Here is a 12,215-nt window from a genome sequence, read left to right as displayed (position 1 = left end):
TTTAGTGTGGGACAGGGAAAAAATTCAAAAATACTAGTAGAAGGCAAACTTCAGAGCAAGCAAGAGATACCTAGCCAAGCAGCAAATCCTGCTGTTCTCTTTTCCAGAGGCCATATTCTGCCTGAGGATACATGTTTGCAGGGTTCAGTCCCGAATGGCCAAGGCAGAGGAGAAATCCACCAGTGTTACTGATTCCTGCCTATCTGAGGCTCTTCTCTGGCCACTTCATTTTAGCCTCTTGACCACGTTCTTGTGGTCAAGCCCTCTGGTTATTTGTAGTGGTATTTCTCTCTGTAGCTGCCTGTATGTATTATTTTGCCCTTTGGAAACAGCTCTTTCCATCCAGTGAGTTCCTTTATTAATTCCAGGGCCTGTTAAATTGCTGCAGTCGTCTATTAGGGTGGTTATATGTTTCAATTACATCAGGAATATTTGTTGGTATGTAGAAATATTCACGGTATAATCAGGACTAAAAATTTTAATCCCCATAAGGATTTTTACAACCATTGAAACTCCCCAGGACTTAATTACAAGAGTTGGGGAACAAACTTGGGAAAATTGATGAACTGTTTATTGTCAACCCTTTATGCCTTTTGGAAAACAAAATCCACAAATCAGGGTGATTATTGTTATTTGTTAGTTTATTGCGGTAGCTTCTGGACATTGAAGCTCAGATCAGGGCACCATTGTGTTAGGCACTCTGCACCCCTGGAGCAAGAGCCAGGCTCTGCTTGGAAGCGTTTTGGGGCTGAACAGACCAGACAGGCAAAGGGTGGGAAGGGGAAAGCCAAGCTCCGGGAGGAGACGTGCCGTAGCCTGGGTGGCTCGTGCCCTGGGGTGTGCCTTGGCCCCCTTGCCAGCCCAGAGCCCTGTCTGCAAGACCACCCTCCTGAGATGAGAAGACGCCCTGGTTTCCTATGTTATATTTATATCGCGGCTGTTGGTATGCTGTATTTACTTCTGCCTTATGATGTTTTAGGCCCAATCCTGCCCTTGTTTCCCCTGCTCTCGCTCCTGGTTGCTCTCATAGCGGAGGGATGCGGTCTTCTGGCGGCAAAGCCTTGCATCGGTGGGGTGGGCAGAGGGCACAGCAGGAGGAAGTGATGATTGCAGCCTTGGGGTGGGTGAGAGTCATTTTTCTTGTGTGTTTAATCGGGGCGAGCCAAGATATTTCAGCTTTTCACTTAGCTTCGTGTTCAAAGCACAAAGGCAGAGGATCTGGGAGCAGGTTTGGATGAGCATCAGGTGGGAGGGGGGACAGGTGGTCCTGCAGGAGCCCCCACGGGGACCCGGCTCATAGGGATGCTGCCGATGCTGCCGTGTGGCACCTGGATGCCCCCGCGGGCTTCCCACCCAGGCCCCCAAGCAGGTCCAGTGACAACCCACCCCCCCATTTCCTAAAAGACAGGTTTTGGCACTGCGTAAGCAATCTTGCAGGCATAGTGTGGGCTACTTCTGGGAATCCACATGGTCTCTTAGGTAAGTAGAAATCTCTACAGCCTGCCCTCGATGTCTGAGCCTCCAAAATGCCATGCGCAAATATGTGGACAACCTAAAATGTGGATTTTTATGCAGTGAGAAGAGTTACATGCGCAAAACAGGGTATTTATTAGGATATTTATTAACCACACGGGGTGTTCCAAGCTCAGTTTATTTATCTTTGTAAAGTGCTTCCAGATCTTTGCGTGGAAGGCACTAGAGAAATGAAAGGCGTATTATTATTATTATTGTTATTATTGTTGTTGTTGTTGTTATTATTATTATTACAGCATCTAACTACTGACAGGCAACCACAGCTGCACGCTCAATTCAAGCCACTTAAATTTGGGGGCTGATTTTTACAATATTGACTCTTAATACTTTTTCCCATTGACTCCATATGCTGAAATGTGTGTTCACCTGCCCTGCTGAAGTATCATTATTCTCCAGAAATATGTAAATGGGGTGCTTTTAAAGAAAGGAAGAAAATGTGGCATAAATATTAAGTATTCACATTTATATGGTAGAACTCAACTGCCATTTAAGAAGGGCTTCAAAGCAACCAACTGTATGAGCTGGTAGTTGCTTCTCTGTCATTAAAAAAGAAAATGCATTGATTAAAATAAAGCCAAGGAATCTCATAGACAAAGGGTAACATTTATGGTGTTCAAGGGTCTGACACGAGCTACTAACAGCCCAGGAAATGGAGAGCTGAGTTTCACAGTCAAGCGTTTTAATCAGTACGGTTGTGCACAGCCGCTGCCGCGTGTGTGTTATGTAATATCACACTTCACCCGCCCACACACACCTAGAGACAACAGGCATCTTCGAAAGGTCTTGGCATTATTCAGAGGAAAGACTCCCAGCAATACCCCTGCCTGGTGTTTAACCTTATCTTTACTTACGTTTAGGCATTTCTTCCCCCCTTCCCCTTCCCCTTCCCCTTCCCTTTTTCTTTCCCATGGTACATCAATAGTGGGTATTTTTGTATCTCCAAAAATGGAGCAGATATAGGGGGAAAAATCCCATTAGCTCCATGATGTGTTTTCACAGCAGCTCTGAAGGTTCCAGTCATGGCCGTTTTGTACATTTTGTTGCATTGTCCTCATGCTGTTATTATTTTTTTTCTTTTGTAAGTAGACTTGAAATGTTGCATTCTGAAGACACCAGCTAATTATTAAATGGTACCTAGCTTATGCTTTCTTTAGATTTTAAAATAGGAAATAATTAGCCAGAGGTTTTAAATATGTGCAGAAAAGCCAAATAGGCCTGTGAAACCCCAGGATTTAATAACAAAGAAGGTGAGTCGGTTTTCCAGTGCCCTAAGAGTTTGAAGACATCCTTACTCTGGCTTCTGAGTAACAGAAAGAGTTCAACCACATTTCATTGTGGTATAAGGTAGCCCTGAAGTTAACTGTTTTTCCAAAAAAGATGGGGGGAAAAAAAAAAGGCTGTTGCTGGCTGCTAATTAGATGTATTTTAACTGCAAAGTCATTTTAGCAGCTAATATTGTTATTATGTGCTTCAGTGTGAATCCTTAGTGAAGCTATTAAACTGTGAGAGCCTGAACTTATCAGACATTTTGTAATGTGGCTGGATTTTTTTATCCTTCTTCAGAAACCTGTGGGGAGTGGAGGACCTTTCTGGCTCCGACATGGAAAACACATTTCTTACCGACTGATTACTAGAGTGGGCAGCTGAGACCTCCTTGCACCCTCCTTTTGCACTTTCTTTTCCCTGGCAATAATATTTCTTCTTTCTGTTGCACTCCCTCCCTCCTCTCCCAGACAGTGGTCAAACCCCGCGACACACCCTAGCCAAGGAAAGGGATTTAACGGCAGGGACCGGTCTCGGTTATTTTGGGATACTTTTGACTCCTGCCTGTATACAACAAGTTGGCGGTTCTCAGTAGCTGGTAGGCTCTCAGCATCAGGCAAGCTCCTGCTTTTGAAAAGCAATAGCCCACAGCAGACAGTGGACTTAGCCATCATTTTCCTATTGGTTTCTCACCCAGGATTCTTACTTTGTAATTGCTGGGTTGGGTTTCTCAGGGTTTGGATTTTTCCCCCGTCTTATTGCATCGGTTGCTTTTATTCTCCTTCGCACTCTAAAACAAAGTGACTGATACAATATCCAAACTGATTAAAAAGAAGGGGATTTTTTCCCCCCTTTATTTGCTCAGATTTGAATTGGGTTATCTGCCTATCTTGTTTATGAAATTTTGTGCTGTCTTTTCTGCACAGACTGTGACTCCCAAATCTTCCACAGCTCCATTTCCATATTCCTGCATGCTTGTTCTTTGTTAATCACTTGGCAAGCGCTTATTTGAATATTAAAAATTTCTTTAATCATCAAAGGCAGGAGCACAGCTTCATGAATATTCATATTTTTTCCTCCTCAGACTGGATTCTAGTTCATTACCCTGCAGTAAAGCCAAACAGTCATCAATCGCGCTCATTACAGCCGCTGGCGTTTTGATTGGCTGCCTGCTGCTGGTAGCCTGCGTCCCCCATCCTCCCGCTCTCTTCCATGAGCTGTCGTGTACCTGCCAACAACAACAACAAAAAAAATATCAACAATGCAAGAATAAATTTCTCCAGTTGAAAAACAACTTTGCAAACTTGTCAAACAGTCCTTGTCACTTTTTTTTTTTTGGTTTTACACCAAAAAATAATAAAAAAAAATTAGAAGGGAGAAACTTGAGCTTTAGAGATGAATATTTGTCAAGAGAGTTGACGTAAGTTTCATTTGCATAATGACTTTGTACTTCTGCATTAATAAAATTTGCATATGAAGCCATGTTAATTACTCCTGATCATGCTTTTTGCATTCATGCATAGTAATTTTCTCCGACTTGTGAGAATTAATGTCTTGGCATGGGGGGAGGAAGGGGGGGGATTGGGGTACTGTCAAATTTCTGTGCCAGTGCCCCTCACTTACACTCTTTCTCCTTCTTGCTCACCACGTCGCTGTTCTTGATCTATGACTCATTTATGCATTATTATTTGAAATTCTTGGGAGAAAGAAATGTATCAATTCAAAGGGAATCCTTGTCTGCCAAAAAAAAAAAAATCCCTGAGCAAAATATAACAAGAAATCCCTGCCCTGCCCTCCTCCTTCTTTCCCCAGTGCCGCCTTTCCATTTCCAGCTTGAGTGAAGTTTTAGTCTTAGCATCGTAAGTCGGTGCAGGGGAACTGCTCCAAAACCGCTACGCGTGTGCTGGGGGAAGAGGTAAAGGCTGGTGTGCAGGTGTGTCTGGCTGAGTGCTTGGACTCTGTGCCTGAGTGTGTATAATAGCGTGTCTGCCTATACCACTGAGTCTTTCAGCCTTTCCTGGGGGATGCTGTGGGTGTCCACCACTTGCAGGGTGTGCATGCATTGCTCTGCTAGTTGCTGTTGGAACTGGTTGTGCCTCCGTGTCTCTGTACACTCTGTGTCTGTACACATGTGTGCTTGTGCAAGTTTGCTTCATCAACCCTGTTGGTGTCTGTGTAAAGAGACATGGTGGAAAGATAATAGTGTCAGTTGGGAACAGTCCGTATGAGAGCGTGTAATACAGATGAGACAACTTGTTTTAGGAAGAGCTTGGGAAAAAATCTGTTGGAAAGATTAGTGAATAGATCTGTCTTTCACTTTTGGATGTGTCTGTTCAAGGCTGCTGCAATGGTTCATGTAAAACCCATCTCAAAACATCTGCAGTACTCTCCCTGAACATGACGGGCACAGGGCAGGGTTGAGGCTGCAGCCTGCACTCTGAATTTGTAGCCATACACTGTTTGAACAGATGTTTTTCTTTTTATTGAAAGAGAGTTTTTTTAATAATGGAACTGAGCTTTAGTCTCTAACCAGCTATTGATTGATTTTCCATCACCAGACAGGCACAGAGACACACAGAGAAAAACTTGGTTCGTGCCCTGTTAAGTGGTTTACACGTCTGCCTGTGCAGCTGCCTGTCTGCCTGTGCACAGACACACACCCAGGCACCCACCCAGGCAAGCACACAACACCCCCAGGGACACACCAGCTACACAGCTACATGTGGCTGCATTTACACGCAACACGAGCTGTAAAGCAAGGTCTCTTAAATTGAGATCGCGTCCCCTGCTCTGAACCACACTCTGCACCACTCTGAATGTCCTCTGAACCTGAGGTGGGACATTGTGAACACTGCTTGTGGCTCCATCTTTGTGCTTTGCTCAGGGACTTTTCTGCGGATGTGCCAGAGGAGTGTCATGTTCTACGTATACCATATCATATGGCCAGTCATGCCTAGGTTCAGGGAGAGGGACAACAAAAGGTTGCAATTTATGCCTTGATTGTGGCTTTTGTCATGTTCATCTAGGCTTTTATGCTCATTTCCATCTTCTGGGGTCATGTCCAATTTACCTTATTTTCTTCTTTGCAAGTTTAAAAATAGCAGAGAGCAAAAAATTTACTCTTAGCCGTGCCTGGGAGTCAACATAACCAGTGAGCTACTGCCACGCACTGAGTATATGCCAAGCCTGTTTAAAGCATGAGGACAAAATTCTCCTTTACCATCAGCAATGCAGATCTTTTATTTACATAGTGACAGTCCCTGTGCATGTTTCACACTCATGCTACGTGCAAAACTCCCCTTCGCATCCATGCAGAATGAATGCAGAATATATAATTGAGATCTGCAGTGCAGGTGAGTGATTTCCCAGTGCTGACCCAAGAAGAAAATCGAGCCTCACACATCGTATCAGCGATGTCTGAGCGACAGAGAGCTGCATGTGTGTGCCTGCTCACCCCAGTCGGATCAGATGTTTTCCTCTAAGACTGCAGCACAGTTCTTGCGGTCTGCTTTCCCTTAGTGCCAGTTGTGGCTCTGTCCTTTATGGCAGCCAGGGGCTTGCAGGAGTGTTTTCTTTTTGAAACCTGTGTGCAACATGATGTGGTCAATCGGCTGTAGAATTCCAGAGACTGGCTGCCCTCCCTTGCCTGGTGCTGCGTGGGTTGAACAGAAAACTCCCAGCACCGCCTTAGGATACTGTCTGTCTATCTACCTATATCTGTTTATCTTTTTATTGGTTTGTTCGTTTTGTGTTTGTCCATCACCTGTAGCAGTTAAGTTGAAGAACGGTAGAGTCCCCGTCTTAATTTTCGGTTTTAAATAGAGCCTTTATAGGGAAAAAATCCCACAGGAGAGGAGCTGGAGAGGTGAAACATGGGCATGTTCCTAGCAAACGTAAGCTTTGTGTTTCTGAGCACTGCTCTTATTCTTTCTAGAGCTATGAAGAGGTATCATGTACCTAATGGTGGAGGTCTCCTTTTCTCCATGCCTTTCCTTGAGGCCAGCAGATACGATTTCCCTCTTCATGATTTGCCACTTGATCTGGTTCTCTAAGACTGTCCTGATTTGTGACAAAGAAGCAAACCCTGAAGTGATAGCAAAGAGGAGGAGGGACCACCTGATTTGACTTCCCTTGTAGGGGCAGACTCAGCCTCCTGGTCTGGCAGGCCCACGATCTTTGTCTCTTAGCGCTGGGCTTGGGAGTGGTGGTGGGACTCCCTGAGCATCTGCCAGAGTCTCTCTTTGTCTGTTCTTCTCCGTTACCAACCCTTTCCTTTCTGACACTAAGTTAGCGCCTTTTAGATTTCTTCATATATACATCAAAGGACAGAAAAAGACCTTCAGAGTGACATGTTCTGTTCCATCCATTCACTGGCAACTGGTTCATATAGTCCTTCCCGTAAATTTGTTAGGTACCTTGTTAAAGCGGATCGCTGGCTTGTCTCTAGTACCTCTGTTGGAAGGCTCTTACAAGATACCTTTGCTGAGATGGTTAGAAACCTCCTATTTGAAACCTTAATTCCTTTTTCATACTAGAGGAGGTGTATTGGGCAAGAGCAGGGAGGCCCTCCCTGTACCCACTTGGTGAGCTCTTAGCATCTTCTCGAATGCCTCAGGGCATTGTATCAAATTCATTGCCAATGGACAGGTGGGACCCACCATCGCTAGAGGAGAAGCTGTTGCTCTCAGGGCAGTGTTGCATGCTAGGACCCATGCACCTCCACATTAAAACCCCATGCCGTTGTGGTTGATGGTGCACCTGGCGTGCTTCGTATAGTTCCTCTGTATGATGAGCTCCTTCAAAACCCATTAGACGGCACCACAATGTGCAGAGGGCCAAGTGACTGCAGGACCTGTGCCCTTAGTCATGGTGGGGCCACAGACATGTCTAGGGGTAACCTGAGACGTAGCTGCCCTGTGGTCCTACTCCAAATCCTGATTTCAAGCTCACAACTTTCCCAGCAAGGACGAGTGCCCAGGCAGCTCAACATAGCCTATGCTAGCCTAGTTGTTTTTTAATGTTAGGAATATAAGATACAATTGTTAAGTCATTGGAGGGAATCTTTGTTACTTTCTGCTTGTTCCCTGAAAAAAACAAACTTGTTATTCGTTTATGTTACAGTGGCAGTAGAGTAGTTCATACACACACAGAAATCCACGTCTGACTCAATCAGTTTCCAGGTGTCGAGTGCACAGTCCTGCCCAAAATGCAACGTAGGTACGATCTGGATAGTAGTTACCATTACCTGCTTGTGTAGTGCTTCCAGGGAGATCAAACAGTTACAAAAGCAACTGAGCCCCCAAAATAAAAAAATCCTTCCTCGTCCCACAAGCCACAGAGATGGCTTCTATTTAAAACCAGTCCTCACAAAAGAGCACAAATTTTATCCTTGATGCTTGAAGCTCAAGTATTTACACAGGGAATTTAGATTCTTCACTTGTGGTTTTGGCAAAAGCTTCACACAAATGTTTTGCACTGGTGGTCTCTTAGCCATTTAAGATAAACGACAAAATCAAATGCAGTCCTTGCAGACTGGAGCGCTGGATGCTGTGCCAGGGATGAAGTATCCCCGTTTGTCTCACATGTGTAGCTGTCAGATCAACATGCAGGCCTAGTTTCCGAATCAGGACTCTCAAGGTGGAGGGGCTCCCGTTGAAAGTGTTGCTTTTTTAGGGTTGGAGAGAGCATGGATAAATATTTCTCCTTGCTGCCACGGTGTAGGCTCCTTCAGAAGATGTTTTTTCTAGGGTTGGAGGGAGCACAGATAAATATTTCTCCTTGCTGCCACAGTGTTTGTATATATCTGCAAGGGGCACACGCATGCACAGCCAGAATTGCCACCATTAAAAAAAAGAGAGCATTTGCCAGAAGATACCCCACAATTAACACACATATTTCCTGATCTAAATACAGGGGGAAACTGTGGTTTCTGATCTACCACTGTGCGGTAACTGTTGGCAAATGCCAGCTTTTTAATGGCGACCACTCCACCACATATCTTCATTTAGAAACTGCCCTTGATTAGTAGCTATCCTTTATTTAATAATTAAGTGGCAGGCATAGTTTTAAATGAAGGGGGTGGGATTTTCAGTGGATAGTGCTGTTTGCTCAACTTCCCTTTAAGCTCTGCTAATTCGTGCCAGCCAAAAATGCGACTCCTACCTGATTCTGCGTGTGTGTATGCTCGTGCGTATTTGTGCAGGTGTATATCGGTATTTAAGACTTGTGTCTTAGTTTTTCAAAGCCGTGGAGCTGAGTTTGGACTAGTGCCAGGAGGAGCGAGTGTTTCCAGCAGAGCAGGAGAAAACTCTTAAAAATACAGCTTTTAAATGGCAGGTGATTCCTAGAGGGGTTAAAAATAAATAATACGGTTGGAGGTTACCATACCGTCTTTTAGCTACCGGGAAAAAAAGTTGCTCCCTTCTTCACAGGCTCGATAGGGAAGCAGCCTGCATAATCGGGGCATGCAAAATGCACAACTGGCCGCAGCTCAAGCGGGAAGGCAGCACAGCGTCCGCCAATGCTTCCTTCTGGGAGCTCGGCTCCTGGCACCTCACTGAAGCCATTTGAGCTCTAAGTCACCACACTTTGTCCGGGCTGGTGTGTGGAGCCCGCTTCAGCGGCGGCTCGGCAGAAAGCCTGCCCAGTTTTGTGTCGTCTCAATGCATTAACACAGCCGTAAAACAATAATCCCCCTTTTGATTCGGTCCCTGAGCAAGCGCCGGTGGCGACGTCTGCCGCCTCCGGCTCTGCTCCGTGCCAGGGCCGGCCGTTCCCCCCGACTTCGCCCCTCTCCGTGCCCCCTGCGGGCCCCCAGCCCTGGTTTGCGGGTCCCCCAGGTCTCTTCTTGCTCTTCCCCTGCCCAGCGTGAGCCCACCAGACTCAGCCGGACCCAGAGAGGGGTTCAGACCAAGCGTGTCGCGTGTTAGGCAGCCAGCCCCTGCCTCGCTTGTTTCCCCTGATGATGCCTCCTCTGTCCCTTCAAACTTAGATCCGACTGACAGTTTTTTCTATTGTTTTTTCTCCAGGGCCGTCCAGGCCTGCAAACCTGCCGGGGGCTCCCATAGCTGCCTCCTCCCACCCTCACACATCCGTGATCACGTCACCTCTCCGCGCACTGGCCTCCCTCCCGCCCTGCCTTAGCCTGCCCTGCTGTGGTGCACGTGCAGTCTCAGTTGGCGGGACTCAGACTGAGATTCAGACTGAGACGTCAGGCACATTTGGATGTCATTGTCAGTTGTCAGGTAATAGAAACATTTTTTTTTTTTTTGTTGCTATCTGAAGGTCAGTAGTGCTGCCAAGTGATGTCGTCTTTGCTGTGGGAGAGCTGCCTTCGCTGGGTCGCGTGGGGAAGGCAGAGACGATGCCCTAAACCACCCCCCTCCCCTTCCTCCTTCTCCCTCCACCCTGGCGGAGGATGGGGAGCGGGAAAGGGCGAGCGACTCCCTCCATTTCCCCATCCCTCCCCCCCCCGCCTGCCCACCTTCAGCTGTCACTGGCGGCCACTGCCAGGCCGGTTGTGCCATGTTGTGAAGAAATGTCTGAGACTCCTCACCGAATGTGATACCCCAGTATCAAGATTTCTTCTCTCTGGGCTGTTTATTTTAAGCTTAATTGGATAACATTTAACATCTGAGGTATTCCCCCCCCCCCTTTTTTTTTCCTCCCTCCCCAATCATTTGTATTAAAGGCTCTCCTCCGCATCCATGTGCACGCAGGATGTATGTGCTCCATGCCGTTTTCTCCCTCGCTTTGAGAAAATGCTCCTTGGTAACTTGCCACACATCCCTCGCCTCTCCCCCGTCAGCTTTTCTTTTCCTTTATTCCTTTCGGATGCCTGACTTTTGTCACCGCGAGGAGGGGAAAGTGATGTGGAAATGAGGGTGCACCAAGCTAGCCAAAGAGGACACGGACATATTGTCGCCAGACCCCATCATTTCAGACCCAGCGATCTCTTTGAAATCAGTGGGTGTTTCTGAGCGTGGCTCAGTTGCAAGATTGGGTCTATGGTGAACTGCGGGCTGGAGAGGTGAAAATGGGGAGGATTTAAAAGAAAATACAGCTGTGGCAAAATCCGCAAGCGTTTATCGAGTCTCACTGTGGTGGGCCAAACCCTGCAGCCCTCATTCATGCTAACGTGCGTGGAGTTTTAATAGGGAGTTCCCAGAATGATGCTGGATGAGTAATGCGTGAGGACCAGAGGATTTAGAGAGACAGCAACGACTGTCAGTAGTAAAGCCTTTGGGAAATGGTTCCTCATGTCCTCCTGAAGCCGGCAAAACTTTGCTGCGCTCAGCTTTTTCCTTCCACGAGCAGTGGTACCACCTGGCTGCAGTACGCTGTATCTCATGAGAATGTCCCTGTACATCTCTCATTGTTGTAATAGAGCGAGACAAAAAGTTTTGCAAGAAATTTAAATTTGCATCTTGGAAACCCTTGATCTTGAAAGATAAAATATGCTCGGGATGAGGCTGAGAGCGCTCCACAGGGTCCTATTTCGACCCTGGGTGAAGCTGAGAGCGTGCAAGGAAGGCTCCCGGGCTGCCTGGGAGAGGCTCAGCCTGCACCCGGCCGCTTGCACCAGGCGCAGGCACTGGGCTTGCAGCAATGCCCTGTGTGGCACAGTGCAGTCAGTGCATCCAGAGGATTTGGTCAGATTTCCTATCTGAGCTGCCGCATGCAGCGTGGGGGGGATGCTATTTTAATCAGGCTCTGCTTCATCAGCCTCAGCAGATTGACCAACTGGCCTGAGATGGGTGTAGAGACGGACTCTTCCGAATGGTGAGCGCTGGATCAGAAAGTCAGATAGCTCCCCTGCCTCCTCCCTGTAACCAGTAAGCCAAACTGGAACTGATCTCATGGTTTGCTGTCTCTGTCCTCACTGCTGCGGTACGCACGCAGGTGCCTTTGGTAAGCAGGTAGTTGTAACAGTGAACTGGATGCCCTGGTTCCCTGTTGCTTCTGATGCCAGCAGCTAGTGGGGAGGGAAGCAAGTACAACTAAAAATAGAAAAGGAAGGAAGGAATAACTTATTAAAGAACGTGGGAAGGCAAGGCTTTTGTACTTTGAGTACTTTGAGTTCTCACTTTGGAGTTGTGCGCTGTGAGTTTTCAGAATTGCCTGTTTGCTGGGAGAGCGATGCCAGCTCTGTGGAGAGAGAGACCTGTTATCATGGCTTCCTGTAATTACTGCTGCAGTCTGCAGCACTTAGAGAATAGGTTATATCAAAGTGCATGCTACATGTTTATGACAGTAGTTGGTCAAGGTCTGCTTGAAAGAAACATTTGCTTCCCTTGAAAAAGGAGATTATGTCTACTTAACCCTTTCTTAGCTCCCATAGTATTCACTGTATATGAGCCTGGGCATGGTTTAAACCCTGTGGCAAGGGTTACGGGATTTTTCTAGCCCCCAAAATGTTT

The 12,215-nt window shown here is 46.7% G+C and overlaps 1 protein-coding gene across 4 annotated transcripts in view; it reads left to right on the top strand.

The window, feature by feature from the left end:
- The window catches only part of BCL11B (BCL11 transcription factor B), a 97,034-nt gene that overhangs the window by 33,054 nt on the left and 51,765 nt on the right, over positions 1–12,215 (top strand). For 2 of the 4 annotated variants that reach the window (XM_052783115.1, XM_052783114.1), the window contains exon 3: positions 9,825–10,040. The exons of the other annotated variants lie outside the window; for them this stretch is intronic. In XM_052783115.1, the coding sequence (XP_052639075.1) occupies positions 9,825–10,040 (216 nt within the window). The remainder of the gene's footprint in view (positions 1–9,824; positions 10,041–12,215) is intronic. 4 annotated transcript variants of the gene reach the window in all.

This window comes from Harpia harpyja, chromosome 3 (assembly GCF_026419915.1).
Source record: "Harpia harpyja isolate bHarHar1 chromosome 3, bHarHar1 primary haplotype, whole genome shotgun sequence".
NCBI classification, from domain to species: domain Eukaryota; kingdom Metazoa; phylum Chordata; class Aves; order Accipitriformes; family Accipitridae; genus Harpia; species Harpia harpyja.
The sequence above is the reverse complement of the archived record's forward strand: the minus strand, read 5'-3'. Positions and strand labels throughout refer to the sequence as shown.